This window comes from Vulpes lagopus, chromosome 18 (assembly GCF_018345385.1).
Source record: "Vulpes lagopus strain Blue_001 chromosome 18, ASM1834538v1, whole genome shotgun sequence".
In the NCBI taxonomy this organism is placed as follows: domain Eukaryota; kingdom Metazoa; phylum Chordata; class Mammalia; order Carnivora; family Canidae; genus Vulpes; species Vulpes lagopus.
The window spans coordinates 44,718,726-44,743,206 of NC_054841.1; the positions used below are offsets into that span (position 1 = coordinate 44,718,726).

Here is a 24,481-nt window from a genome sequence, read left to right on the forward strand (position 1 = left end):
GTGGCTGGTCACCCCTGGGCTGGGCAGCCCGGGTCTTGGCAGTTGCTGCTCTGGACCTCTGCTTTCTTTACCTACAAAATGGGAAAGCCTCCAAGAACTGTAATCTCATATCCCTTACAGTTCAAAAAAAAGAGTGGGTGGGAAGCTCTGGTATTTCATGATGAAGTGAAGACAGTGTTCCCTCTCAGAGTGAAAAGTCTTTCCACCAGCGACTAAATGGACTGGCCATTTCTTTGTACTCCCCTGTCCCTGGGCTCAGTGCATGGCGTACAACGCCCTTGGAAGTATGGTTCGGCCATGGAACTCCTGTGGGCTCAGATCTGGAAACTTAACTCCTTGACCATTTCTTTACTAAGAGTGACACCACAAAGAGGCTAAAACAATTAGTGGTTTATTTTAAATTTTTTTTAGAGATTTATTTATCTGAATAAGAGAGAGAGAGAAAGAGAGAGAGAGAGGGAGAGGGACAAGCAGGCTCCTTTCTGAGCAGGGACCCCGGGATCATGACCTGAGCAGATGCTTAACCCACTGAACCACCCAGGCGCCCCTGAAATTTTTATATCAAAATAATTTCAACTTCCAAAAAGTTGGCACAAATAGAACAAGTAAAAAGCTGCATACTCTTCACCTGGATTCCCAAAATGTTAACATTTTACTATCCTTGCTTTATCATTCTTTCTCTCTGACTCTCTGTTTTCACACACACGCGCGCACACACACACAGATGGGAAGATATGAGTCTTTTCCTAATGTTTGAAAGTAACCTGCAGAGACACGATGCCCTCTAAATCCTTCAGTACGCCCTTCCTAAGACTATGACAGAATGCAATTGTCAACATTTAAAGATGACGTGCAGGGATCCCTGGGTGGCGCAGTGGTTTGGCGCTTGCCTTTGGCCCAGGGCGCGATCCTGGAGACCCGGGATCGAATCCCATATCAGGCTCCCGGTGCATGGAGCCTGCTTCTCCCTCTGCCTATGTCTCTGCCTCTCTCTCTCTCTCTCTGTGACTATCATAAATAAATAAAAATTAAAAAAAAAAATAAAAAAATAAAGATGACGTGCATGAGAGATGAATGGACTCTTCAGCCATTCGCGGAGCTTGCCAGTTGTCCCGCTGCTCTCTTCGTACTGCTCCACGATCCTACACGACAGTTAGTTGTTGTGTCTGCTGAATCGTTTCCAATCTGGGACAGTGCCTGAGCCTTTTGCCTTCGTGAGCCTTCCCCTGTGAAAAACACAGGCCAGGTATTTTGTAGAACGTCTACCAGTTTGGGTTTCTCTGATGTTGCCTCATTATTCCTGTCAGGTGAGGCCTTCTTGGCAGAACTGCAGGAGTGCTGTTATGTCCCTCCCAGGGTATCCTTTTTTTTTTTTTTTTTTTTAAAGATTTCACTTATTTATTCATGAGAGACACACACACAGAGAGGCAGAGACATAGGCAGAGGGAGAAGCAGGCTCCATGTGGGAAGCCTGACGTGGGACTCGATCTGGGGGTCTCAGGGATCACACTCAGGGATCACACCCAGGGCCGAAGGCGGCGCTAAACCGCTGAGCCACCCGGGCTGCCCCCAGGGCATCCTTTCAGGAGGCACCCGGTATGGACTCACCCCAACACTGTACTGTTGGCCAGGGCCGCCTGGCTGGGGTGGATGCTGCAGGTTTCTCTGCTGGAAATGTGGTGTTTTTTGTTTTGTAATTAATTAGTGATATTTTTGAACTATGTAAAGATTCCATTTTTCAATCCTTTTCTCCACTAGTTTTTGCATCCATACACAATTCTTGCCAGAAACAGCTGTTACTAGGGAACCACGGGGAGATTTTTGCAACTCCTTCATTCATTCTACACTTACTAGTTAGCTTTTGACTGTAAGGAAGAGCTGTCCCTACTCCATTTGTTTATCCACTTGTCCATATCAGTGGGGACTTAGGGATTCTAGTACCATCTCATGGGTTATAATCCGTTGCCTTCATTACTGTGTGTGAGAGAAGTAAGAACCAGGAATGTGTTAGTTGTTTTGTTTTTAATGTAGGTTCCACGCCCAGTGTGGAGCTTGAACTCATGATCCTGAGATCAAGGGTCACATACTCCACCGACAGAGCCGGCCAAGCATCCACTGCTTTGTTGAATTTTAATACTTGATTTCTGGAAACTGCAGACCTGCAAATATAAGAGTGACAAAGAAAGTGAAGGAACAGTTTGTGGCTTGTCGTTATATTTAGTAAAAGCCTCAGTTAAAAAAAAAAAAAAACATGTTAATTAGAAAAGCCTGTTATTGGATCCCTGGGTGGCGCAGCGGTTTGGCGCCTGCCTTTGACCCAGGGCGCGATCCTGGAGACCCGGGATCGAATCCCACGTCAGGCTCCCGGTGCATGGAGCCTGCTTCTCCCTCTGCCTGTGTCTCTGCCTCTCTCTCTCTCTCTCTCTCTCTCTCTCTCTGTGACTATAATAAATAAATAAAAATTTAAAAAAAAAAAAAGCCTGTTATGAAAGCCTTTCTTTTTTAAGGATTTTTTATTTATTTGAGGGAGAGAAAGAGAGAGAGCACACAAGTGGGAGAGAGGGAGAAGCAGGCTCCCCACTGTGCAGGCAGCTCCCATGCAGGGCTGGATCCCAGGACCCCAGATCGTGATCTGAGCTGAAGGCAGACGCTTAACTGAGTGAGCCACCCAGGTGCCCCTAAAAGGGAATTATTCTAAACATGTGTTAATTATTGAATTACTATAAACCTGTATTAAACATGCTATATACCCTGTACCAGTGAGTGATATTTCTACTAAGCACCCTTTTAAAATTTAAAGGGCAATTAGTTTAACCAAAGGAATAATGAGGCAGCAAAATATCTTGCTTTTCTGGTGTTGACTAGTTGCTGTGGCCTCGGTCTCACAAAAGGTAATTCCACCTGGTTCCTTTGTTTCCCCCCCCCACCCTCGGACTTGTGGGGGTTTATACGTGCATATAAACACTTTTTTTTTCTTTTCCTACAGAACATAGAGAGGAAATGGCCATGGCCGTAAGCGTGGCTGAGTGGCTGAGTGGCCTAATGCTAGGCTGTGCTCGCTGCAGCCTAATTAAAGGGAAATGGTTGTGCTTTCTATGAAGAGAGACACAGAATAACAAGAAGGGACGACTCAGGAAGGGAAGCTGAGCCCTAAGAGCTTTCCCTTTGCTGCAGAATTAAATGCTAACCTTGCCTCAGACTCTTCGGCCTGAATTTATGTAACAAATCAATGTAAATAGCTGGATGACTCCCAGGGCACTAGATTTATTGTACAAATTCAATTAATGCAGCCCCTAATAAACCAGCAATGTGCAAGGAAATGCCACAGATGGAAATAAAAAGGCAGATATGTAGAGCTAGGTAGCAGAGAGTCATCCCCGTGCTCTGACACCGGGCCGAGGGCCACCAGACCCACTCACCCCCTGCAGTGACAGGGCCGCTCTGGGCTTCCACTGGTAAAATTAAATAGAAGGTCAATTCTTCAGTCTATAAAAATATACTCTTCTACAAGAAGACAGGTTTGCTCTGGCAGGTCAGCAAGAAGTTAGGTCAGAAGAAAACATGGCCCAGCTGGGCCTCCAGAGGCGTGCACCTTAACCGTGGCCAGTTTTCCTCACCGCCCTCCTTGAGACGTCCCAGGAACCACTGGGATGACTGTTTTGCCTTAACCGCCTCGCTCTTCAAAATAAACCAGCAAAACCAAGGCACTCTGTCTTTCCTCTTTTTATTTAACCTTCATCAGTGCAGACAAAAAAATACATCGAGGCCTCAGTTTAACCATTTTTACGTTATTTTTATGGATTCCTACATAGCTCTTTGGTGCGTGGCAAAACATGATGGAGGCTGGTTATGAAGTCTCTCTTAACTTTCGTGCAGCTAAAATTAATAGCTGCCATAAAACTGTGGCTAAAATAGTTTATGCAGACACCCTTGAATGTAGAAAAGCAATCCCCATGGACAAAAAATTGCAGAGTTGTGCCAGAGAAAGACTGTCTTCCAATTAAACAACAAAGTGCTTATCTTAATTATTTCACCTCTAATTCATACCACAAAAGATCGGAGGTAGCTTACACAAATGTACACTATAAAATATAATCAGGAATGGGGCACCTGGGTGGCTCAGTGGTTGAGCATCTGCTTCCGGCTCAGGGCGTGATCCTGGAGTCCTGGGATTGAGTCCTGCATCGGGGTCCCCGCAGGGAGCCTGCTTCTCCCTCGGCCTATGTCTCAGCCTCTCTCTGTGTGTCTTTCATGAATAAATAAATAAAATAATTTTTAAAAAAAGACATAAGAACAATCATCATCATCACCATCAAAGCAACACAAGACATATAGAGCCCTTCCCCTGTGCCGGTCATAAAGGCAACCTTATTCCTGGACTGTCTCATTATGTCCTGATAGTAAGTCTTTGAGGTAAGGACTACTGTTCTCCCCATTTTACAGCTATGAAGGCTGAAGCTGGGAGAAGTCAAAGCTAACTAGCTCGAGATTGCATTAGCAACAAGCGGTACATCTGGGATCAAAAGAGAAAGGCTTGGGTAAATGGGAAATGAAGGGCAGGACAGCCGTGTGAGAGGCTGAGCTGCATGCAAAGGCTGGGTTATTTGAGCACAGGCCTTTATCTAGAAAATTCACAGCCTTGTCTTTGAGTTCCATCAAGGTCAAAATAGAGAAGGAAGTAGCATCAGTGGTTGGATTTGTGAGGGTCATAAGATAGATGTATTCTGTTTTCTCAGGTGAAGCAGCTTCTCCTGGTCTAAGTATCCAGGATTCAGAGAAACAAATGGACAGCAGACAGACCTTTCAGATGATCCTGTATGAATAGTTATTTCTGAAAACCAGGACCCTAGGGGCCAGGGAGGCAGGAAGTCTGTGCTCTGTCCTCAGCCCCACCTGGGTGCTGACACTTACTTATTCAGGATAAATGTGCTCCAAGAATCAGTGTTCTTTAAGACACTGTGAATAAAGCCTCAGAAGATTTGTGCCTGAGAGAGAGCATGGCCTCCCCAAGTCAGTGTGGGGGTGCCAGGGCCCGTGGGCTTATCAGGATCTCCCTCTGGAGGCAGTTCTGCATGTGTCCAACTCACGGACAAGTGAGTCCAGGCTGTGCTAGAGGCCTGCAGCCAATGGCAGCCTCTGAGTACCCCCAGCCCCCCGACCCCCCGCAGCCCGACAAAGGCTTCCCGGACCATAGACACCAGGCTTTAGGCGGAGCTGGCATCTGGCTCTAGGGTGCCTCTGGGTAGCTCGGCGACCGTCACCCCGTGCATCCCTGAGCCTAGAGCAATAAGATGGAGGCAGTTCCCAAGCCACTTCTGCCCAAGATTAGAGTCTTGGTTCTAGTGCTAGTGCGTCGTAAACCATTTTTCCTTAGAGCAGTAAACCCCCATTATTGGTTGGGGCCAGTTCCAGACTGTGACAGCAAGATCATCACCGATCTTTAGCAAGTGACAATTATGACTGGTTGTCAAATGACTAGTTGGTTTTGCTTTCAAAATCATCAATCTTACCTTTCCAGAAATGCCTCAAAGCAGGAAATTGACCACATAGAGCTTCTAGCAAACTCAGCTTGGGCAGGAAATATTCATAATCAGACTTCCAATTCAGACTCCAGGGCTTGTTTTTTTTGTTTCTGGCTGCCCCTGTAATACGTGGCATCCCTGAGTAAACTCCGCTGCCCCAGAAATGTGTAATTTAATTTCTGAGCAAACCTAGGGTTAACTGGAAATACTTCTTTGTTCCTATTATTATTTTTAAAAATTGTATTGAAATGCATGAATCCACTTTCTTCCATGGGCAGAATAAAATGACAATACAATCTTCCAGCACAAACACAAATCATTGCCTGTTCTCTGCCTTTCAGCCTCCATGGGCTAGCTGGGGACGTGCAGGGCAGCAGGGCTCTCCCATGGGCTTGGAGGTGACAGTCACATACGGAAAACGTTTTGTGTGGGATTTTTCCAGATTGTTTAATTTGGGACTGGATTGAATCTAGAGTGATAGATACATTCTGGTCCCAGGAACATTAACAAAACATATTCTCCCAATTTTCATGAATGTAACTGTATGAAAAGAATTTTGTTCAACATAGATGCTACAGGGTCTTTGGGCTATTTTAGAAGACAGAGCCTCCATTCTCTTATTCCTCTTCAGAAACAGGATCCTGATTTATAGCATGATACATTATACTTAAAGGACAATGATTCCCAGCCTCCCCTGTAGCCCAGGAAGCCATATGACCAAACTTTGATCAGTAAGACATAAATAGAAGTGCTATATGAGATTTCTAGGAACCTTCCCTAAAAGAGAGGGGAAGGGCCCTCTTTTTCTCTGTATCCATCTAAGAACATGTATGTGATAACTGGAGCTCAGTAGCCATTTTGCCCCATGAGGCCCAATGCCCTCTGGATTAGTACTATGCTCTGAAGTCTGTGGAATGACCCTACCCATCCTGGACACTCCACCTAGCCTTTTTTTGTGTGGGAAAAAAATACTTAAACAATTTTTACAACTGTAATCAATCTTAGGTAATGCAGGAGATATTGAGGAAATGGGGGTGATTCAGAAAGTTGCTAGAGATGCTCACGAATGAGCATAGGGAAATGAGACTGGGTTGTGTGGTTGTTTAGAGCATGAACTTTGAGATCAAGCAGAATTATGGTTAAGACCCAGCTCATCCCTGTATGACCATGGGCAAGCTGTGTGGCCTTTCTGAATCCATTTCTTCATCTGGACAATGGGCTGGCAAGTCCCACTTTAGAGGATTGGAATTAGGATGAAGTGAGATAATGCACAGAAACTATTTAGCACAGTGTCTGTGGGTTACTGTCCCTGGACGAACACAACACACCTCACCATCAAGCTGTCATGAAAAAGGACTTGCCCAAGAGTGTAATAAGCACCTGCCAGGTGGTGTGACCTTAGGCAGTAGACCATATTCCTTACTAATTATGGAATAATTTTAATAAGAATTAGAAAAAGTATACAAGCACATCAAATCTGTGATTTGGCAGATATCATGGCTTAGGACAAGGGAGAAGTAGTTATTTCTGGGGTTTTTTAAAAGACTAATCAATCTAAGGAAAATTTTTGAAGTAATGGGTAATGTCCCTGGAAAATTTATGGGTTCCCAAGTGATTGAAGCTTGGTGAACAGTGGCCAGAGAGAAGTGAACCTAGAGATGCAGTGACAAAGACCTGAGGACAAGCAAACTGGGCAACGTCACTCCTGCTGAAGCCCCCTCCAGCCTTGCCCTCCCACAATGTGCCCCTCTGTGGCCTGCACATGCCTCAGTTTCCCCAACACTATTCCCTCTCCTGCAGGGTGTGTTTCTGGGGAGGGGACCACACTTGCACAGTGGTTTCCTCAGTGCCCAAAAAGTGTCTGGCTGTGATTGACTAATGGCCAAGAATGACCCCTTCCTTCCCATTTTATAGCCATGGAGGTCAGGAGCCCTGAAAGACACCAAGGTCAGAGAAAAGAAAGGAGAGAAAAGTCCTCATGGGAGCACAGTGGGGAAGAAATGTGTATTCTGTGAGAGGTGGTTGAGTCAGCAGAGAACAGAGAACCAGAGCAAAACAGTTGCTAGAAATAAAGAAATAGGGTTTTGAAAGGCCTCCTTGGACCTGCTAGGATGGACGGATGGGTGCATGGCTGGCTAGGTGGGCAGGTAGAGGGATGGATGAATGGATGGATGGATGGATGGACAGATGGGCAGGAGGATGGAAGAAGAAAGGAAGCTAGGACATAGCATGTGTTCTTAGCACCCATACCAGGATGGAGAAGGAGACACAGGGTGAGTGGCTTCCGAAAACCTGTTTGCAGACCTGCCTCCATCTCACCCAGACCCCTTTGCTAGGCTTTGCACAGCCGCATGCCTTCTGTAGCCCACAGGTGAATGACACCAGCCAGGCTGCTAATGACAGTGACAAGCCATGGGCCGCATCGAGTGAGCTCATGGCTACCACATGACTACGAGGACCCAGCATTGCCAAGTATTATTTCTTTTAAGGAAATGCCCCAGATCAAATTTCCAAAGCTTGCTCAGTCCCAAGCAGCCACATCTGTAGGTCATCCTAGCCCCGAAGGTGTCTGGGCACATCCTCGATGACATACCCTGACATCTGTCACTTTTTGCATTCTTGGATTGTAAATGCAAGAGACACATCCCACCAGCCATGCTCCAGCCCATGGATACCACAGGCTGAGACTCGCTGTGGGCGTGACCTACAAGCAGGTACTGTGGGAGGTGTCTGTCCTCCCCTCTTGAACCTAAGATGCTGTCAGTCAAAGAAGGGACTTCTTCGAAGTGAGAACTTCACTCCCCAGGAAAGCCTGCAGCCTCCCACTGCCCCACCCTGTATGGTTCCCCTGTTCTGGGAGAAAAGGCAACCCTTAGGGGAGCAGACCTCTGTGCTGGTGTGAGTGGTAGCTGGGGATCCTCTTAACCAGTCTAAAGATTTTATTTATTTGAGAGAGAGAAAGAAGGAGAACAAGCAGGGGGAGGAGCAAAGGGAGAAGCAGGCCCCCCCACACTGAGCAGGGAGCCCCGCGTGGGGCTTGATTCCTGGACCCTGGGACCATAAGCTGAAGGCAGATGCTCAACCGACTGAGCCACCCAGGCGCCCCCATAACAAGTGTAAAAGCAAAAACTATTATCACTCCAGGATAAAATTACAATGATTTTCATTTAAAAAGAAGAAAGATCTCAGAGAAAGTATGCATTTCTTCTCTGCCCCCTGCCTCCTTTCCTCTAACTCTTGCGTAGCTGAGCCATTTCCAGGTGACCCTCAGCGGGCAGGGAGTGCAGCCTAGCTCTTCGGCCTCTCTCCTCTCCTCCCCACCCTCCAGGGACGCCTTGCCTTGCAGTTAAGATCCAGGACTTGAAAGACCAACATCCTTTGCCCACTGTATTCTTTTCCCTTAGACACACGGACTTTCTCCTAAGGCCAGTGAATGGGACTTCCTCCAGCGTGTCGGCGGAGTTGCTTTTCTCAGCCTTCAGTGTGGCCAATGGGCTAAGCTAGTTATCAGATCCCCACCTAGCTTATGTGATTTTGTCGATAAAATTGGCTGATTGACCAGATGAGGATGAACTCTGGACAAGTCTGATCAATAGCTTAATGATTGAGCCATATCGATCAGGAATGGCTAATAGAGTTCCACAAGTCGACATTTCCCAGGGATTCTGAGAAAAGAGTATCATTTGCAAAAGTGATGGAGAATTTAAGTCCCCACAAAGGACTTAGGGCCAGCCATTGGCAAGATGAAAAGAGACAATAGTGTCTGTTGGGGCCCTGGATAATTTGTGTAAACTTTTTCTCACGGCTGTGTAGAAATGATTTGTGTGATGTTCACACCCAGATCCACACAGCCACTGACAAGTCACCTTGTTGCTGTGTTCTTACCTGATATTTGCTCCTGAAGATTTCTAGGCAACCAGCTATGAATGTTACCTAGTTAACGTGGCTCTAGTTAGCCTTCCTTTTTTGAACATAAATTGGGAAAGAAGTTAGTATTTTCTTGTTTGTAAATATCCAATATTCAGGGGCTTCTGGATGGCTCAGTCAGTTAAGCAGCTGACTCTTGATTTTGGCTGAGGTCATGATCTCAGGCTCATAGGATCGAGGCCCACATCAGGCTCTGAGCTGAGCATGGAACCTGCTTGAGATTCTCTCTCTCTCTCTCTCTCTCTCTCTATCTCTGTCCCTTCTCCCCCACTCACTCTCACTGTCTCACTCTCTCTCTCAAAAAATTTCAGTATTCATGGAAATACATGTTTCCTGAAAGCTTATCCCTAATACTGAGTATCCATAGCACTTGGGGCAGTCAATGGCAATGTGACCACAGCCTTGGCAAGGATTCCAGATGCTCCTTTCCTTTCTCTGGAGAAGGAAAGAAGCGAAGGCACAGGAGCCATTCAGTTTGTGGGGAGAAAACTAGACCTAACTCTTCTCATAAAGCAAAACTTCCTTCCAACCTCCTTAAGCAAACAGAGATCACCTTTGTTTGATTCTGTGTTCTTACCAATTGCAAAATGAGTTTGGTTAAATTCACAGCTTTTCTAATTTGAGTAATGAAGCCTGCCATGTGTCTAGGGTGACTTAAAGGATGCCCATGGGGATCCATGCCTCTCTAAACCCCCTCTTACTCAAACTGGGAGCTATGAGCTGGTGCAGAAGCTCTCCGTCGAGAGGAGGGAAGATGGCTGGAGTAGGACCTCTGCTCCCACCAGCTCCTTCAGTCTCCTAGGGACCAGGCTGTGCCTGATGCTGTGAGGACCCAGAGCCCACAGTGAGTAAGAGACCCCCTGCCATTGGGCTGCTCTCAGCCACGATTGGCCTTGTCGGATTAGGGTTTGCGAATTAAGATTCCCAGCAACCTTCGACCACGACAGATTGGGTTTGGAAATTCTCGGGGAGCAAACCTCACTCCAGCATTCCACGTGTGCTTGCTTTGGTTTGGTTTGGTCACGAGCATATGGATTTTTAGCAAGTAGATTATAATGCCTCCATTAAAAAATGTCCCCTAAAAGGTCTAGCTCCCTGCACGTTATAGAAAATAGAAATCCGAATGGTTTTCATCCTAAACTGATGCCCACATCCAACACTTTAAAAAAACCAAAGCCTCAAGCCACACAGCCATCTGCGTGAGGGGTGACTGGCAAGTTTGAGGGCATCGTGTTCTGTGATGGGAGACTATTACTCTACTTCTGAAGGAAATACTGGAAAATTTTTTTATAAAATTGTTACACAGCCCCATTTTCTCTGTCAGTTTCCTTTTTTTTTTCTATGTCAATTTCCTAAAGTGTTAATTTGCACACAGTTCAGAGGGAAGGAGGGACAAAGCAGAGCACAGGGGATTCTTAGGGCAATGAAACTGTTCTGTATGATGCTGCAGTAGAGGACGTGTGACATGATGCAGTTGTCAAACCCACAGAATGTGCAACATGACAAATGAACCCCAGTGTAAAATGTGGACCTTAGTTAAGAATAATGTATTGATATTGGTTCATCAGCTGTAACAAATGTGCCTTACCAATAATGCAAGGCGTTAGGAGGAGAAACAGAGCGGTGGGAGCAAGTGTACGGGAACTCTGTTTCTGCTCTGATTTTTTCTGTACATCTAAATCTGCTCTAAAAATAAAATCTTCCTTAATTAAAAAAAAAAGTTAATTTGCCAGAAGCAAACAAGGTCTGGGGGAGGGTGGAAGTGAATTACCGACAGGGACAGACCTACGTAGGGCTATGGGTGGTAAATGACCAAGGACTACAGCCCGGAGCATGAACAAAGAATGGGTGTCCTCATCATAGTGGCCACTCTGAGGTCATCTGGTGAGCCCTTAAAAATCACTACCAAAATAAGCAGTTTCTGTAAGAACTGGGGAAGAACCTTGCAAATGAGATTCTTCTCTGGGTAGATTTTTTAGTATGTTTTTTCCTCTTAGTCAAAAGGACCCATTCCTTTTCACCACTATCTAAAGCACCTTATATCTAACGCCTGCCCTACAAAATAGCAGCTACTTCATCTGACAATGGAGTTGTGGCTAATTATATCCACCCCGACTCAAGAGCCTGACCTGAATCCTAATTTAAACAGAGCAGATGGAGAGCGTCTTGGAAACTGCAGATTATGTGCTAGTCATCTTCTTCTGAAATCCCATTCAGTTCTATATGCCACCTGGTGAGAGGTGCAATTGCAATGTATGACCTTCCAGTGGAGACTCCTGTTCAGAGACTGCCCTGAGTCTGAAGTTGTTGTTTTACCCTTGGCTAAGGGTGTCACTTTATGCCTCTAAAGAGGCAATCTGGGTGGCAGGCTCCGAGCAATCTGATATTGTGCAGAAGCCGCCCTCCAGACAGGGTAGGCACCCGCACCCACACGCTCCTCTGGGCAGTGCACTAGCTCTCCCCTCCTCTGGGAGGGTTAGCATTTCATGATGCCGGTGTCGGTCACCCCTATAGGGGCTGCCACTGAGGCTGCACTAAAATTGACAAGGAGCCTTTGGAAGTCAACTTCTTGGTTTAGCTTCTAAGGTATCTCTTTCCATTATACACTTTGCTTTAATGGAACCTGGGAGTTCTTTCTTGAGAGACAAGAAACATCTGAATTGAATTCTATAAACTTTTCTCTTTTATGAGTAAAAATGGCTGCCACAGATGAATTCCAGGAGTATAGGTAACAAATAGTTTGCTACAGATATTGTCACCTTCTGGATGAGGGTCCCAAAGCGTTTTCCCATAGGAGACAGTGCTAGGAAGTGTGAGAGAAATAAGATTTCGGGTTTCCCACATCACTGGTCAGCAAGCTGTTCAGTGTACTGTGATGAGAAGAGAGGGCATCAAATAGCCAGGTGCCTTTTCTGCTGGACACTGGCATGAGATGCATGGAGAGTTGCAAAGGCAGCAAAAGAAGAAATTTGTAAAAACATCCAACTTCTTTATGCTCCTCCATCCTAATCCTCACCTTTCCTCCTGCTTGCTGGCAGGCACTGTGCAGAAGGGCTTAGCAACTGTATTCTCAGAACATTAAGGGTCACTTGCTTCTCCAGCCATCAGTGTTTGGCTTTGTGGACAGAGGCAAAGGGAATCTAGGCATTCAATAGTGGGCCAGAGATGGGGGTAGGCAGGTTGTGACCTCAGGGAATGGGGTTCCCCAAAATTCCCTCTGTAAAGCAGATGATGAGGAGGACAGGTAGTTAAGACTGCCTGAACCGTGCCTGGGTTGTGAGAGCAGGGCCGTGCTGGGGTGAGGAAAGCAGAAAGATAGAAGATGTGGCACCTAGAGGGATGTGGCTGTAGATCCCTGAAACCAAGAGGTTGGGAACCCCTGATGGTGCTATGGAAACACACACCAAAGAGCTCAGCAACTGACCACAAGTACCCACAAATTTAAAAGGGCCCATTGGTAAGCGCCTGAGTGGCTCAGTTGGTAAAGCCTCCCACTCTTGGTTTCAGCTCACGTTGTGATCTCAGGGTCCTTGAATCAAGCCCTGTGTCAGGATCCACACTCAGTGAGGAGTCTGCCTGAGATTTTCTCCCTCTCCCTCTGCCCCTTCCCCCCCCACCCCATGTTCTCTAATTAAACAAAAATAAATAAATAAACAAACAAACATATAGCCTAGAAAACAATAAATAAATAACTAAATAAATAAACATATAGCCTAGATATAGGGTATAATTGATGTTTTTGTCCACGAAGCTATGCTTTGAGATGTATCAAAACATCGCCCCACTGTGCCCATCCCTGCCAAGATGGCCCCTGTGCCTTTGCTCCAGGAATTAGATGGCTGTTGGATGTTGGCCAAGGTTGTAGGGGCCCAGAATCCCATACAGAATGCCCATCAACTCAGCTCCTTTCACTAAGGATTAGGTAGCCTTGAATAATTCCAGAGGCGAGCACAGGTGCCCTTCTGATACCCTCAGCTTTGTTTGCTGGGGGGCTCAGCGAGACCATCCTGAAATCCTGGTTTCACATATGGCCTTCCCACTATTCCCAGTGAGGCTCTCTTTTTCATAATGCTGTGCATCTTGGGACACTTTGTAGAGTTTTGTCACCTATTTATTTAGCAGAAATTTATTCTATATTAAGGAAAGACCAGTCAGGGCCAGGCAGTATACACAAGTGCAATGTGCGTTCTTTCATTCGTGAAGATCTATAAGATGCCTGTTGCTTGCAAGTGCTGTACTAGATGGCCATGGAGTGACTACAGTAGTCCCCCACACCTTACCTGAGGGAAATACCTTCCAAGACCCCAAGTAGGTGGTGCAAACCACGGGTAGTATCGAGCCTTTATATATACTGTGTTTTCCTATGCAGACATATCTACAATAAAGTTTAATTTGTAAGTTAGGCAGAGTAAAAGATTAACAACAATGACTAATAAGAAAATAGAACAATTATAGCCATATACTTAATAAAAGTTATGTGCATGTGGTTTCTGTCAAAATATCATACTCTACTCATCCTTCTTCTTGTGATGATATGAGATGCCCACAGGATGAGATGACGCAAGATGAATGACGTGGGCACTGTGACATAGTGTGAGGCTGCTACTGGCCTTCTGACCATATGTCAGGAGGAAGATCACCTGCTTCCAGACCACAATTGACTGTGGGGTAACTGAAACCACTGAAACCTTGGAAAGCGAAAATCTAGGATACAGGAGGTGCGGGGGCGGGGGGAACTACTGCACACAACAGTCCTGACTGGACTTCTGCTTCTAGGAGCATCTGTCCCACCCATCACCTTCCTGAGGTTGCCCTGTCCCACTTCTGCTCTTATCTCCACTCAGCATCCCCAGGTGCTCTATGCAGGTATTCCTGCCTCCAGGTGTTTGCATCTGCTGTTCCCTGTCTCTGGAGGCACTTCCCCAGATCTCCATGTGGCTCTCTCGCTCCCTCCCCTGCTTGAGCCTTCCTTTGGTGGCCCCCATCTTTGCCTGACTTGTGTTTTCTCAAAAGCAGTTCTCATTACCCAACGCACTGTATGTTTACTTATTTATCGTTTTTTGAGTATCAGTTTCTTTTTTTTTTTTTTATGATAGTCACACGGGGGAGCGGGCAGAGACACAGGCAGAGAGAGAAGCAGGCTCCATGCACTGGGAACCCGACGTGGGATTCGATCCCGGGTCTCCAGGATCACGCCCTGGGCCAAAGGCAGGCGCCAAACCACTGCATCACCCAGGGATCCCGAGTATCAGTTTCACAGTGGCAGGGATGCTTGTCTGTTTTGATTCCTAGTGTTTTCCACCCCCAGACCCGGAACAGTGCTGAGCACATAATGGATGTTCAGTAAATATTAGTGGAATTAAGAGTTAAATGAATAACAACAAAGGACGTAACTAAGCATGAAATTCGGTCATATTCTGGTCCAGCAAATAGGTGATAGGTAATAACTGATACACTGAATGCCGTGCTGATTGTAGCACAGAATCTTGTCATTACACTTGTCCTTTAAGGCATCAGTGGTCCCTGGGACTCATCACCTCCTTCCCTAAGAATTACGTTTGGAAAAACAGAAGGTGCTCGTCTGCACGTGGGCACCAGTTTTTCTTCCCCTGTGCACACACATGGCATCCATTAGCAGTAATGGGAACGACAAACTCACATCCGGAGAAGAGCGAAACCCACATGATCAGCGTGTCTCCAGCACTGAAGAAGTGATGTTTCTGGTTCCAAGACATTTGGCATTAAAATAGAATAAGAGTTAAAATACCAATAAATGCTCTTGGTTCTCCTAGAATGCATCATATTTTCCAGTGATCATCTGTAAATACAGGATGACCATATTGTTCTCCATGTAAGAAAGCATTTATTCAAACAGTTTTCAGTGAAAAGTTAGCCAATATAAACACCAAAAGAGCTGCTCTCCTAAAAAGAGATTCAATTAAGCATCAGTGCAATTGTATGGAGACCATGTTGCAACACTGAGGTGGCCTGTTTTTCTGGTCATTATTAATCCAGAAACCTTAATGATGAACAACATTTGTGTTATTGTCTACCCAAATGTAATTTGTTTATGCAGCAGTTCAGTTAATCCTGCAATCTGTTTTTCTCAAATGAGGGCAGATAATGGAGACACCGTTCTTTACAAGTCTTCAGGCTTTTAAATTCTGATAAAATCAGGATTCTTCACTGGGTCTTGCCTCAGCTCTGAATTAAACCACTTTAAATGTAATTATGGAACCTGGCCTTACATCAGGAACATCCATTTAAAAAATTGATTGACCAGGCTGTTCCACGAGGCATTTTATGAGCAAACGATTGCAAAGGGGCCAGAGCTGTAATTTATAAAGGCAAAAAAGCAGGTAAATACTTTATTAGTGGTAATGAGAGGGTTTCCAGCTAACTGAATCTTTTCTTTCCTCCCTAGCTACTTCATGGAGCCATGGTGCATGGCCCTCTTTCATGATCGTTTTATTGATCTCAGGAAAGAGTTACGCCAGATCTTGACCTCCAAGGAGGTAAGAGTGATTAATAGATATGTGAGTTATCCCTTGCAAATTACAAGCAGTTTTTAGTTGTTGATCATTTCGACTTTTCATTCCCCCTTTGGTTCTACTTTTAAAACCAACTATACTGCCTATAAACAAGCTATGAACTATGCGAACATAGACAACAATATTTCAGGAAAAGTGGATTATTTAAATCCTTTTATGAGAGGCAGCTTTCTTTTTCCTTGTTACACATAACTGTATTTTCATTATCAGGTAACAGGCAGACTTGACTGGAAACTGGATCTGAGTTTTATCTACTTGTTTTCAAGAATGAACATTGCATTCCTTTAGTTTCTGCCCATACTTGCCAGCCATTCACTAAATGTGTGTGTGTGTGTGTGTGTGTGTGTGTGTGTTTTATAAAAATGTAAAGGGAAGACAATAAGTATCCAAAAACACCTCTTTAATAACCAAAATTTCTTTCTCAAAGTGAGACTAATTGGAAGTTAGGCTACATTTCCCAAAGTCTCCACGTTCAAAAGGAAAAGTGACTCTGCAATGTAAATAGTGAAATATTTGTGAATTTTAAATTAAATTCTTTTTTTCAACACTAGAGTCTTTATCAGAGTTGTGGAAAGTTAACATCTATGCTCAAAAAGTGGTCAGATATCCATCCTAGATTCTCCCTTGCCCCAGTCAGACAAGGGCTGGGGCACAGCTTAGTGTCACCATGTTTTACTGTCTAAATGGGCAAGTCCTGTGACTCTTACCACTTCCACTTGAGAGCACCCAGACCTGTCAAAGGTTCCCATGGTGTAGGCCACCAAAGGGCAGCACAGCTGCAGATCATGTGCCAAGTCCCTACCGCATGCACCACTTGGCTCAACCAGAACAGGAACCCTCCAGGACACATTACAATCATAGTTTTGACTTTACCATCAAGAAGGCTAAAGAGCTGAAAGATTTTAAAGGATCTGCCATTGGTTACACAGTCTATGACCAGAAAGCTTTAAACTCAAGGGTCTCTCATTCCAAAGCCAGGCGCATAGGCCTTGAGCCACATGGACTAAACTGTGTGATTTAGTATCTTCCCTACATTGTCCATCTCCTTTTTGGTTTTATGCCTGGAGTCCAAGATGGGAAATGTAAATAGTTATATGAATCCAAAGCAGATTCAGATTGGGGGGAAATAGGTTTAAAATATAAGCCAAACTCAGTTGTCTTTAGGATCCACACAGATAGGAAGCAGGCAGGTAAATGTACATGAGGGAGGCAAAGGATACTGTGACCATACAAAGGTCATTCACTGCTAAAGTCACTAAAATTTGAATAAATGCGACAGATCAAATGGGTCCCTGCACTTTATGCTAAATCTGTAAGGGAGTCAGCTCAGGTTGAATTATGAACCTGAGTTGTAAGCCTGGTGCTACTGAATTTCACTCTATTCCTTAGGTCCCTCTCTTCCTCTCAGACTATGTTCTGCAGCTTATGACTAAACCGTAGTAAAGACTCATTAGTTTTCCAGTTATCTCATCAAAACTCTCTGCCTAAACCCTTTAAAACTCCAGAATTGAGCTCCTCAGTTAATATTTTGCACAGAACCAAGGGGGTTTAGCATCAAGCTTAAAGGGGAAGCTTTCCTCACTCTTCCAAGTAAACTACAAACCCAACAATAGTCACTTTTCATGGCCCTCACCAAGATAGCCTCAACCTTTTATCCCTAACAAACATTTGGGGACACCTGGGTGGCTCAGTGGTTGAGCATCTGCCTTTGGCTCAAGTCATGATCCTAGGGTCCTGGGATCGAGTCCCACATCAAGCTTCCCACAGGGAGCCTGCTTCTCCCTCTGCCTTGGTCTCTGCTTCTCTTTGTGTCTCTCATGAATAAATAAATAAAATCTTTAAAAAAAAAAAACCAGACATTTTCTCTGGGTCAGTTTGTTAAGTATGAAGTCAGGTGGACAACAGGCCCTTTCAGTAGACCAGAAGTGACCATGAACATTTGTGGAAGACACAATCCTTAGTGTGGTGGCTCCCCCACCATTCTCGTAGCTTTTTAGATTTCCAGAAAGTGAAATTTCTGGAAGAAAAGCCTCCACTGGAGTCTTGCTCTGCTTTCTGCAATTACATTTGTCAAGAGGAAGAGGTGGTGCATGCAGTGGTGTCTGCCTGCAACTCAGATCCTTGTGGAGCCATGGGCTACCTGTTTCCATCTCAGAGAGCAGTGGGAGGACTGAAGGAGGGAATGTGTACAAGTAAACAGCACAGAAGAACAGCTCCCAGTAAGTGCTGTCCACCCCCACCCTCCCTCAAGTAACACTGGTGGAGACCTGCTGTGGTGGAAGCAGTACTCATATAGGTAGATATGCAGGAGTTCATTTAAGAGTCTGGCAATAGGAAAATGAAGATAGCTTTCACTAAAGAATAATGGTAATTCTTTTTCTCAGATATTGAGATGATATAACCCATTTCATTTCACTTTCTAGCTTGTCTATAGGAAAGTACAGCAGTCCAGTCCCATTAACTATGATATCCTATAGCTCTCCCTCCACATGAAGAGAAAGGAAAAAAAGACTATTACCTTTGACTGTTATTATGAGTCATCTCAAATCTATGAATCATTTATTTTAAAACAAGCTCATTGTAATACCTCACAAGTCCTTTTGTGGAAGTAAAGAGAACAGGTTATAAATCCACTAGCATTGCATTTAGCTTTGACTTAAGCCAAAGAGTAACAGACCAAAGTGTAATTTTGTATAGTCAAGATTATTCTTCAAAAGGATAGTAATTATAAACATATATGCAGGGGCACCTGGGTGGCTCAGTGCTTGAGTGCCTGTCTGCCTTTGGCTCAAGTCATGATCCCGGGGTCCTGGGATCAAGTCCTGCATCAGGCTCCCTGTGGGTTCTCCCTTTGCCTATGTCTCTGCCTCTCTCTCTGTGTCTCTCATGAATAAATAAATAAAATCTTTAAAATAAAATGAAGTCTTTAAAAATATAAACATATATGCACCTAACAACAGAAATATATATATATATATATATATATATATATATATATATATATATATATATCAAAAGATGATAGAACTAAAGGAAGAGTAGTTCTAAAAAGCTGGGGAATTCAGTATCTCACCTTCAATAATGGATAGAACAACCAGATAGAAAATCAGTAAAGAAATAGGGGACTTAATGCTATAAACCAAATACACCTAACAGATACACACAAAACACTCTACTCAACAACAGCAGAATGCACTTTGTTCTTAAGCGTACATGAAACATTCTCCAAGAGAGGCCATATGTTGGGCCACAAAACAAGTGTCAATACATTTTTAAAAGATTTAAATCATACAAAGTATATTCTTCAACTGCAATGGAATAAAACTAGAAATCAAAAACAGAAGGAAAAAATTCACAAAACTGTAGACGTTAAACACAGACTCTTAAGCAACTTCTTTGATTTTAAAGAAGAAATCAAATGATATATATTAGAAATACTAGAAACAAATGAAAACAAAACTACAACATACCAAAAGTAATGGGATACAGCTTAAGCAGTTTTCAGAGGGAAATTCATAGCTGTAAATGCCTACAGTTATAAAAAGGAAGTATCTCAAATCACTAACCTGATTTTATACCCTAAGGAAATTATACTAAATATGATACTAGCAGAAGGAAGGAAATTATAAAAATTTGAGTAGAGATAAATGAAATAGGGAGTAGAAAACCAGCAGAGAAAATTGGTGAAACCAAAAGATAATTCTTTGAAAAGATCAACAAAATTAACAAACCTTTAGCTAGACTAAGGATATAGACTCTAATTGCTAAAATCAGAAACGAAAGTCAGAGGGGTGCCTGGGTGGCTCACTCCGTTAAGTGTCTGACTCTTGATTTCAGTTCAGGTCGTGAGATCAAGCCCCTAGTTGGGCTCTGCATAGGGCATGGAGCCTGCTTAAGATTCTCCTATCCCTCTCCCTCTGCCTTTCCCCCTTCTCTCTCCCTCTCTTAAAGAAAAAGAAAGAAGAAATGAAAGTGGGAACATTTCCACTGATCTTACAGAAATAACGAAAAGATTATAAGAGAATACTGTGAATGATTGTATGCCACCCAACTAGATAACCTGGATGAAATGGACAAATCTCTAGGAATACGCAAACTACAAGACTGATGCAAGAAGAAATTTAAAAAAAAAAACCCTGAAAAGTAAAGGTATTGACGTAGCAATCAAAAACCTCATAACAAAGAAAAGCTCAAGACCAGATGGCTTTGCTGGCAAATTCTATCAAACATTTAAAGAAAAATTAACAGTAATCCTTCTCTAACTTCTCAAAGAAATAGAAGGGAAAGGAGCACTTTCCAGCCCATTCTTTGAGGCCAGTGTTACCATGATACCAAAGCCAAAGACATCAAAAGAGAAGAGAACTAGACCAATATCCCTTATGAATTTAGACGCAAAAATATTCAACAGAATATTGGCCAACTAAATCCAGCAGTGTATCAAAAGAATTTTACACCATGGTCAAGTGAGATTTACCCCAGGAATTTAAGAGTGGTTTACCATATAAAAATAAACCAGTGTAACATACCACATTAATAGAACGAAGGGAGAAAAAATGCTGTTATCTCCATTGATACAGGAAACGTATTTGACGAAATCAAACATTTTTAATGGTAACACACACACACACACACACACACACACACATACACACACTAAAAATCCTAGGAATAAAAGGGAACTGCCCCAACCTGATAAAGGATATTTATGAAAAGCCTACAGTTAATATCACAGTCAGTGAAAGACTGAAAGCTTTTGATGTGAGATCTGGAACAAGACAAGGATGTCCGCCTTCACCACTTACATTCAACATTGTACTGGAAGTTCTAGCCAGAGCAATTAGGCAGGAAAAAGAAACAAAAGGCATCCATGTTGGAAAGGAAGAAGTAAAACTATATTCTCAGATGCCATAATCTTATATGTAGAAAATCTGAAAGAATCCACAAAATGTTAGAGCTAATAAATGAATTCAGTGACGCTACAGGATACAACACATAATCATCAGTTGTCTATATTAGCAAGGAAAAATTGAAGAGTGGAATTAAGAAAACAATTCTATGTATAATAGCATCAAAAAGAATAAGATACTTGGGAATAATTTAAACAGGAGGTGTAAGATTTGTACACTGAAAACCTCAAAATATTTCTGAAAGAAATTAAAGCAGAACTAAATAAATGGAAAGACATGTGTGTTCATGGTTTGGAAACTTAATATAGTTAAAAATGGCAGCACTCCCCAAAGCAATGTACACATTTAATGCAATGCATTAATCCCAATGGCATCTTTTGCAGAAGTGGAAAAATTCATAGGAAATTCAAGAGACTCCAAATAGCCAGAACAATCTTGGGAATAAAAAAAAAGTTGAAGGACTTCATACTTTGCAACTTGAAAACATACTATAAATCCGCAGTGACAAGGACAGCATAGTACTTGTGTAAGGACAGATAAATAGGTCAATGGAATAAAACTGGTAATCCAGAAGTAAAACCATTGACATGGAAAGATTTATATCATTAATCATTAGGGAAATGCAAATCAGAGCTCTAATGAGATACCACTTCATACCCACTAGGATGGCTATAGTAAAAAGAAAAAGGAAGTAAGTGTTGGCAAGAGATGGTCATACTGAAGAGGAGAGATGTTCACATGGGGGGTAGATGGTCACACAGAGAAGACCCACTATGAGACAAATGCACAAAAATCTGTTTATAATCTAGAGCAGTATTTGTCTTAGATAAACTTAAAAGCTCCATTTTGTGATTTTTTACAGTATTTACCCCATTGTCAGAACAGCACCAACATGAGTCCCAAATTGTCTACAATTATTGTGAAGTTGTTTTTGCTTGATACAATTCTCTGAAAAACTGGGGAATATTATGGGATATATGCTTGGGGACATGCTGACAACACTCAAATGTTTCAGCACTTCTATTATTAAGTCCTGGGCATCAGGTGCATTTTTCCCTGTCATTGTTTTGTTGAGCTGATTTAAAGCTGAAGTCTTCTGAGCCCCACTCACTGTTTTTCCAAGCGATGTGTGTGTCATCTCCAACACCTGGTAGTGTCTCAGTTAAATAACCCAGTGCTAATTCTGTTGTACTTCCATGTCGTTTGAACCTATTTTCCTATCTATAAAATTCTTAACTATTAATAAATAAATTATCCATTAGAACTCTGCAAGTTACCTACTTTTTTCCTGTTCAAAATAAAAATTATTGGACATTCAATAATGAATATACCATCAAAGTCCCCGTGACTCTTCTGTTAGGGTTATTTGGAGTTACTGCGGTGTTCAGAATGCACACAGCTCAAACCTTGGTGAAGTGCATTGTATAATAACCTCCTATCAATGGGCAGATGTATGATGAAGCAAATAGGATAAAAGGTTGGCCGTAGAACCCAGTGGTGTGTGCACTGGTGCTTAGTGTAAAATTCAACCTGCCTCGATGTTTAAATATTTTTATAATAAAATGTTGGAAAAACCACTACTATATTACAGATACACACTGTGTGATTCTCAACTTTAACTTTATTCTCCCTGAGCCTTATCTTTAAAGATGTCAATAAAATTTGACTTTACTAAGAACCTAACAGGGCTGTAGCCACATGAAACATCTAGAAGTTTTCATGTAAAAGTGTTTAATCACTTCTTATTTTTAAAACACGTGTGACCTGCAGATCATTTTTACCTGTATTAAGAATGTAAAACTGGGGCAGCCCAGGTGGCTCGGCGGTTTAGCACCATCTTCAGCCCAGGGCCTGATCCTGGAGACCCGGGATGGAGTCCCACATCAGGCTTCCTGCATGGAGCCTGCTTCTCCCTCTGCCTGTGTCTCTGCCTCTCTCTCTCTCTCTCTCTCTCTCTCTCTCTGTGTGTGTGTGTGTGTGTTTTGCTCATGAATAAATAAAATCTTTTTTAAAAAAAGGAAAAGAATTTAAAATTGCTGAACCTTGAGAATATTATGCCAAGTGAAGTAGGCCAGTAACAAGAAGACAAATATTTGCCATTTGATCGCACTTATATGAAGTCCCCAGAGTAGTAAATCCATGGACAGAAAGTAGAATGGGAACGGCCAGGAGCTGACAATGGTTGTATAATGTGAATGTCTTCAACATTAGTGAATTGTACACTTCAAAAAATTGTTAAAGCGCATGGTGTAATGAGTACTGGGTGTTCTAGAAGACTGATGAATCACTAAACTCTACCTCTGAAATTAATAATACACTATATGATCATTAATTGAATTTAAATTTAAAATAGAAAAAACAAAATTAAAAAATAAACTCTTGTCAAAGATTTCAGGCTTTAAGGGCAAAAGATTCTCTATTTTTCTTTTCTATAGCAATTGACAAAATACATGGTGCAATTCTGTTTTCTTCATAATTGGATGACTTTCTTATATGTGTATCCTGGGTTACTACTTAAATAAATTATCCTTTATATTTTAAAAAAGGTTATAGCAGTAAATCTTATGTTTATTTTGCCACAATTAAAAAATGAAAAATTGGGCACCCTGGGTAGCTCAGTGGTTTAGTGCCACCTTCAGCCCAGGGCATGATCCTGGAGACCTAGGATCAAGTCCCACGACGGGCTCCCTGCATGGAGCCTGCTTCTCCCTCTGCCTGCGTCTCTACCTCTCTCTCTGTTTCTCATGAATAAATAAATAAATCTTTTTTAAAAATGAAAAATTTAGGGGCATCTGGGTGGCTCAGTGGTTGAGTATCTGCCTTCGGCTCAGATCATGATTCCAGGGGTCCTGGGATCGAGTCCCACGTCGGGGTCCCTGCAGGGAACCTGCTTCTCCCTCTGCCTGTGTTTCCACCTCTCTCCCTCTATGTCTCCCATGAAAGATAAATAAAATCTTTTTTACAAATGAAAAATTTTAAAAACTAGGGGGGAAAATGACCATCCTTGGGAAGGCGAGCACTCTTTTTCAAATTTTAGTGAAACTGTCCTCTTCTTGTCCAAGTAATTTCTGTGATGTGGCCTCTTCCTGCATTTTCCAGGAGGAAGACTTTCCTTCCATAGAACAGTTAGCCCGGCAGATAGAAGATGAGGAAATCAGCCTGAAGGAGAAACCCAGGAAATATCTCAAAAGAGTCTTCCAGGAAACCATCTACAAGTCGCTGGTGGAGAAGAGCATTCTGGACTACCTGCACTATAATCACTACCACTTGCCCATGTACGCGTGGCCAGGCATCATCTAGCTGTGGCCGGGGTCTCCCTTTACCGTCTTCACTCCTGGAGCTCCTGGGGGTGAGGAAACCCTTCTGAGGCCCGGCGCCCCCCCCCCCCCCGGGAGGCCCCCCCGCAGGCTTCTGTGGCTGCTTTTCCGCCTCTACCAACCCCTGAAGTTTTCTATCGCTCCAGTAGGCGGCGCACGGCCGTGGGTCTCTATCCTGGGGCAGGGAGCCGCTTCTGAGCACCAGGCCTATTACAGGGCAGAATGATCAGCATTAAAGTGGGATGTACTACGTGAAA

The 24,481-nt window shown here is 43.3% G+C and overlaps 1 protein-coding gene across 5 annotated transcripts in view; it reads left to right on the top strand.

The window, feature by feature from the left end:
• The window catches only part of CFAP61 (cilia and flagella associated protein 61), a 270,399-nt gene extending 245,918 nt beyond the window's left edge, over window positions 1–24,481 (top strand). For all 5 annotated transcript variants that reach the window (XM_041732553.1, XM_041732556.1, XM_041732555.1 and 2 more), the window contains 2 exons: window positions 15,874–15,964; window positions 24,007–24,481. In XM_041732553.1, the coding sequence (XP_041588487.1) occupies window positions 15,874–15,964; window positions 24,007–24,207 (292 nt within the window). In that variant the 3' untranslated portion in view covers window positions 24,208–24,481. The remainder of the gene's footprint in view (window positions 1–15,873; window positions 15,965–24,006) is intronic.